The sequence below is a fragment of the Phragmites australis genome, chromosome 6, assembly GCF_958298935.1.
Source record: "Phragmites australis chromosome 6, lpPhrAust1.1, whole genome shotgun sequence".
Classification (NCBI taxonomy): Eukaryota; Viridiplantae; Streptophyta; class Magnoliopsida; order Poales; family Poaceae; genus Phragmites; species Phragmites australis.
The window spans coordinates 30,682,721-30,689,217 of record NC_084926.1 but is presented as its reverse complement, the minus strand read 5'-3'; the positions used below and the strand labels follow the sequence as shown (position 1 = coordinate 30,689,217).

The following is a 6,497-nucleotide window of genomic DNA, read 5'->3' as shown; positions in this document are numbered from 1 at the left end:
GCATTACCACTATGCTACAATCACATCCACAGCTAATGCAATTGTGAATACTGTAAATAATCAAGTATCACTGCAAAAGAAAATGTTACGGAAATGTATCTATAAGAAATGCACCCTGCTTCTCACGCCCCTAAACTAATTGCAAATTGCCAACTTGGCACTGAAGGTTGCCCAGGGCCCCACTCCCATTGCCTAATTGGGTACTGCACATACGGCTCGGTGTCTCTCCCTGCTGCCTCCTCCACTTAATATAAAAGCCCTTCTCTCTCTCCAAACATCACCGCCAAACCAACAGCAAGGACCAAGCAGAGAGAGAGAGAGAGCAATCAACAATCGCCATGGCGCAGTCAGCGCGGCGTGCGGCGGTCACGCTAATAGGGACGCGCCTTTTCTCGACGGCGTCAGTCGCTGGCCGCTCGCCCGCGATATCCGCCGGGCCAGCGCGTGCGGCCGTGGTCGTGTGCTCCCCGATGCTGCCGGCACCATGGATAGCGTGCACCCGCTTGGCCAGCACGGCAGTGGAGGTGGAGGCGCCAGCGCCAGGCAGCTTCGACGTGACGCCGGCATCCGGCGATGTGGGGAAGAAGAAGAAAGAGGACGAGAAGGAGACGGCAAGCTACTGGGGCGTGGCGCCGACCAGGCTCGTCAAGGAGGACGGCACCGTGTGGAAGTGGTCGTGCTTCAGGGTACGTACCGTGTCATGTCGATCGTGAAGATAATTTGTGCCGATTCTTCTTCGTTGCTTTCGTTGCGACTTTGAATTCTTACCGTGAAACTGCATGAGACGATGCGTGTGCAGCCGTGGGACACATACGATGCGGACGTGTCGATCGACCTGACGAAGCACCATGAGCCGGTGACGATGGGGGACAAGGTGGCCATGTGGACGGTCAGGGCCATGCGCTGGCCTACCGACATCTTCTTCCAGGTACCTGTCTCTAACCGTTTTGTTTTAGTTGAATGACTTTGATTTGCATAATCACAATGTTTTTCGTTCTGTCTTGGGCGCACGTAGAGGCGGTACGGCTGCCGTGCGATGATGCTGGAAACGGTGGCCGCGGTCCCCGGCATGGTGGCCGGCATGGTGCTCCACCTCCGGTCGCTTCGGCGCTTTGAGCAGAGCGGCGGGTGGATCCGCGCGCTGCTGGAGGAGGCCGAGAACGAGCGCATGCACCTCATGACCTTCATGGAGGTGTCCCAGCCGCGGTGGCACGAGCGCGCGCTCGTGGTCGCCGTGCAGGGCGTCTTCCTCCACGCCTACCTCGCCACCTACCTCCTCTCCCCCCGGATCGCGCACCGCATGGTCGGCTACCTTGAGGAGGAGGCCGTGCACTCCTACACTGAGTTCCTCCGCGACCTCGACGCTGGCAAGATCGACAACGTGCCTGCGCCCGCCATCGCCATCGACTACTGGCGCCTCCCGGCCGGCGCGACGCTCAGGGACGTCGTCGAGGTCGTCCGCGCCGACGAGGCGCACCACCGCGACGTCAACCACTACGCATCAGTAAGCTGTTTCATTAAGTTGGCTAACAACAGACTTGACAAGTTCTCTGATCGTATCGAGTTTTGCATGGGAATACGTGCAGGACATACATCGCCAGGGGCACGCGCTTCGGGAGGTGGCCGCGCCGATCGGGTACCATTGAGAAGAACGAAGAGCAAATACAACTGGGAAGCTAGGCGTCAGTAACTGAATAAATTCGGATGGACGCAATGATCGTTGCTGCTTCCGAACTAATGCGTCAAGATCTGCCAGTTCCTATGTACTAGTCTGTGGAGTTTGATTTTGTTGTATTTGTTTTTATTGAGGTTTGTTTTATTTCCTGGCTTGACATCGATTTAAACTGAATTAATATACTTTGCGCTGCATGTGCTCAATTGTCGTCCTGATCGGTGGGAAGTCCCTTTGGAATGTGAGGGATTTTCTATTTTTTAAAAAATTTGAAACTTAACTGTTTTCTTGAAAATTTCAGCGAACGTACTGACTGTTCCAAACTGGCCCTCAACTAGAAAACTTGCGACAGTCAGTAGGACAAGTTAATTGTCTACAGTTACCTTTGCTGACGATGGAGTGAAAGGTACTGGTCATCAATAGAGTATTCAAAAAGTGGGACACAAAAATTCGACTATGGGCCTTGTTAGAAAATCAAAAGAGACTAAGAGAGGCATCAATCTGTTGGAAATAAGAATTTTTTAGATTTAATTTAATATATAAATAATTTATAAGCGTAAAATGATAAATTAACATGTTTAGATTATCAGAGTATAATCTAGACATGTGTATGATAGCAATATATATATATATGCCTAGATTATCAGAGTATAATCTAGATATGTGTATGATAGTAATATATATATGCTTAAAATCTAGAAATATAAAAAATAAAGTACGAACGGTATGGTTTTTACGTACTGATTCTACTTTGTAAAGACTACTAAGGATGCGGGTTGCACCATGTTAACAGCACGATCGATCCTGCTGACGTCGCATCAGATTTGTTGATTATGATAGCAGATGGCGCCCAACCGACTAGGTAGTCGCGCAAAGTGTTTCCCAAAAATCTTATTCGCTATCTCCCGGTGCAAGATCTCAAGAGCGAGGGTTTCGAAGACCTGCTTTCCCGGTTGCTGATACACGCCGATACTGGGATGGAGTAGACTACAATGATAGCGCAAAAGCGAGAGAAAGAGGAAACAATCGTAATTCTTATATACACTTATGTAATAAGAGCGTTCCAAGATTGAGTGTTATCTTCATTAGTAGTCTATCTTCTCTCTTCAATGAGGTGGGTGTGCTTAAATATATATAGGAAGAAAATCCCTCACCTCCACCTCTATAGCAATATGATACTAAAAGAAGGTGGGTCTTATCATGGGCCACCTCTCCACAATATGGACCTTTGAGATTTATTGAGAATTATTAAAATTATATAAGCCACTATAATTTTAACAATCCCTCACCAGAAAGTCCCATAAAGATTTACTTGTTTTCCACTGTTTGTTTGATATACCAGTATTTCAATAGAGATTGTTAAGTTGAACATCCACCTAGAACATCAAGCTACACTCATTCACGACTTGAACAATGGACAACACCTTGAATTGCAAGTTTTGTGCAAACAAGTTTCACCAGAGGTTATAACTGATACTTGGCTGCCTGTAGGCTACCCCGCGGGTGGAGCATATAAGTCGTACTCCTTGGTCTCTTCATGAGCTTAATAGATATTACCCAGGTCTCATAGACCGCGATCAACAATCGAGTTCATATAGGTGTGTTCTTTCAAAAGTGTTATGTAGAACATTATCTTTGCTTATTAAAGCTAACATAACACATTAAGGAAATAGCCAACCTATTTTATAGATCTCTAAGAGTATTGCATCTTCACTGGAGTTGGTTGTAAAGTACTCTCCTTCAGTTATACCAACAACTTGTTCTTCATAGGTTCTAATTCACGGGATCTCCGATCATATAGGCTGGGTTACCACTATGGTATAACTCACAGGGGTCTCATACCCATCTCCCTCAATGCATTCTCTATCACGTTCCGTGATAGTCTCTTTGTGAAGGGATCTACTAGGTTCTTAGTTGTTTGGATATAATCCAAGGTTATTGTTGGGACCGAAATCCCAGAAAAGGCGGGCCTTCGGATACGGGGATATCAAAAGGCCCTCAGAGTGACATGTGTTAGAGGTGGAACAGTCTTTTTGATCCTCTTTCCGGATACAGTGTGGCCCTATTTATAGCCTATACCCGGCCACCACAGGTGCGGTTTACAAATCCTACCCCCTCACCTGCTACATTCTTGGAATATCCGGGGGCATTATGGTACAAATGAGCACAATTACATAATTACAGCCCTACCCCGAACGACAAAAAATGGGCCCACTGTCCCGCAGCGATTTCTACCTCCGAAGATGTATCGAAGCCTTCTCCACTCGGATGTCCAGCAGATAGCCTTCGTCCCTCGAGCGAAGGTCAGCTCGTATCTTTGCCCGCCGCGATCGCTCAGGACCACGGGCATGGACTTCGCCCATCGACCGAAGGTCTCCCTCGTCTTCGTCGGTACGGAAGATCGAAGGTGGGGCGTGCCTACACCCTTCGACCGACGGCGCTCCGTGATCTTCGCCGCTTACAGATGAAGTCCCTGAAACAAAGCCACACTGGCAGGTATGCAATATTTCAAGTAGACTTCGTGGTACCCTCCGAAGAGGGGGGGGGGGGTGGGAGATCATCCCCAACAGTAGCCCCCTTCTGGTAAGGTTTATCTTCGATAGGCCGAACCTGTGGTCTAGAAGATGTCTCAACGTCATCTCCTTCGACCTGTCGAAGTCTACTGGAGCAAATGCATGTTATTGAAGATTATTATTATTATTATTATTATTATTATTATTATTGTTTATTTTTTATTTCTTGTCATAGATTACCAGATGACTCCTTGGTAACTGCCAAAAGGTTCCTTAGTAACTGCTTGCATTTAATGCTCTTGATGTACACCGAAGCATAGTTTTTCCCGCCGATTCAAAATTCGACACGGGTAGTTCTAACTGCCATCGCCCTACACTATAAATATCATGCAGCTGTCAATATTTTTTACTACGCCTTTGCTGAAGCCGTCGCTCTCATACGAAGCCTCCTGAGTTTTCTCAAGCCTTTCGGAGAAAGCCCCGGTTTTTAGCTCTTCGCGTAGTTTGCTGTTCAAGTCACCCTCTTTGCGCCAAATGGCGCCGAAGCTCCGATCTTCTCGCCCGAGGACATACTGGATCGGGCAGTCTAAGGTGGATAGCGAAGTGCTGGCCAGCCTTGTGAAGGAAGGGTTAATTAGTGATGTTTCGAAAGTTCGGCTTCCCGGTCGACAGGAGACACTGGAACCTGCCGATGACGAAGCGGTTGTGTTTGTCCATTAATTTCGAGCGGGTCTTCGCCTACCATGCGATGACATGGTCATTAAAGTACTAAAATTATTTGAAGTCTATCTCCACCAACTGACGCCCAATGCAATAGTGAGGATGGGGCTCTTTGCTTGGGCTGCTCGTTCGGAAGGTGTGAAGACATCCGCTAGGGCCTTCGCTGCCGCACACCGGCTTCATCATCAACCCAAACTGGTTTTCGCTCGCGGAGTTCAGAGCAAGGCTCACTACGGCTGCTTGAATTTCGCGTACCGCGCTGGGCTAACTATGCCCGTTGTCGTGTACAAGAATAAATGGCCCAGTGACTGGACTCAATGGATTGGACTATCCCGGAATTTAGGGAAAAAGGTCCCGAAGGGCTTTGCTGGCCCCACCCTCCTGTGCACGGCTTCGTAGGTACCCGTTTACCCGTAGAATATTCATATATATTTTATGTCTTCAGCCTTATCTTCTTAATGGTTTTGATATTTTCTAGATTCGTCGGTGGCTGAAGTGGAGGCCAGAGCCGTGATGCTTGTCGGCAAGTTTACACCGGGCGAAGCACAGTTGTGGGCCGAACAAGGCCTCATTCGAAGACTGAATCTAGTCTTTGAATACCGAGGCCTTTCTTATCTTGAAAGGCCGAAGGTCTCCACCGTGCTGCAGGGTGGTAGGGAAGGGTCTCTGGCAGCGGATGTAGGCGAGGAGGCTGCCGGTGGTCCTTCAACGAAAAGGAAACATCCTGAGCATTTGCCGGAGGGAGGTCGGACGAAGAAGGCCCTCACCCTCCGAAAGAGGCCACACAAAGCTGCACCCGAAGTTGCCCATGCAGAAACATCTCCAGAGGGTTCTGCCGCGTCGTGTGATGTGCCCAGGCGGGAAACTCCCGAAGGCACCCAGTAGGTTCAGGCTTCGAAGTCATTGTTCTGTTCATGCGTGGATCTTCCAACGCTAATCCTGAGTGATGACAAGGAGGTGATAGAGACGGGAACAGTCCTGAGGCTACCACTCGGGAAACCGAAGTTGAGGGGACCGATAATGTTGAAGTGGTAGCATATTCTTCGCCCTCTTCATCCTCTAGTTCCTCTTCTGGGACTGAGGCATCGACACTGAGCGCGCCTCGCCGTGGCGGAAAGGGATTGATGAGCCTTTGATGAGTAATGTTGGCCTGATCTTCCGATAGGTAGCGATAAGTCGGTGGGTGGAGAACTCGACGTTGATGATCCAAAGGCTTCGATCTGAACAGATCGTCTCCCTTGCAATCACTACACCACAGCTCCGTTGGTTATCAACCGTGTCGCGCGGTTGACCTCGCCAAGAAGGCTCAATCCCTGCAAGCGTACCGAGAACACAAGCAAGAATGTAGAAGATGCAATCTGAAATACTGCGAATAGAATTCAAGCACTCGAAGTTGGGGTTCTACAAACACTTGCGGCGGCCTAGTGGGTCCGGAACAAGAGCGAAAATCTCACAATCTGTGTGTAGATCAATATCTAAGTAAAACCATGTGTAGAATTTGGACATGGGACCAGTCCCGTTGGAAATATTATCTCCTTAGCTTTCCAACCATGTGTAGAACGTCAAAAACGGAGTCCGTATACGTCCTGGGC

The 6,497-nt window shown here is 48.7% G+C and overlaps 1 protein-coding gene across 1 annotated transcript; it reads left to right on the top strand.

Moving 5' to 3' along the window:
* The first annotated feature begins 262 nt into the window (after positions 1–262).
* Positions 263–1,878, top strand: LOC133920582 (ubiquinol oxidase 2, mitochondrial-like). Its single transcript, XM_062365184.1, has 4 exons — positions 263–686; positions 800–928; positions 1,016–1,504; positions 1,587–1,878. The coding sequence occupies exons 1-4, from the start codon at positions 339–341 to the stop codon at positions 1,644–1,646; spliced, it is 1,026 nt and encodes a 341-aa protein (XP_062221168.1). The 5' UTR covers positions 263–338; the 3' UTR covers positions 1,647–1,878.
* The last annotated feature ends 4,619 nt before the right edge of the window (positions 1,879–6,497 follow it).

What these genes read in the sequence shown, in the direction of transcription:
- LOC133920582 (XM_062365184.1), top strand. Translation starts at nt 339, where the DNA reads ATGGCGCAGTCAGCGCGGCGTGCGGCGGTCACGCTAATAGGGACGCGC. An exon ending in GGAAGTGGTCGTGCTTCAGG is followed by an intron (nt 687 to 799) that starts GTACGTACCGTG and finishes ATGCGTGTGCAG; the next exon opens with CCGTGGGACACATACGATGC. An exon ending in ACGTCAACCACTACGCATCA is followed by an intron (nt 1,505 to 1,586) that starts GTAAGCTGTTTC and finishes GAATACGTGCAG; the next exon opens with GACATACATCGCCAGGGGCA.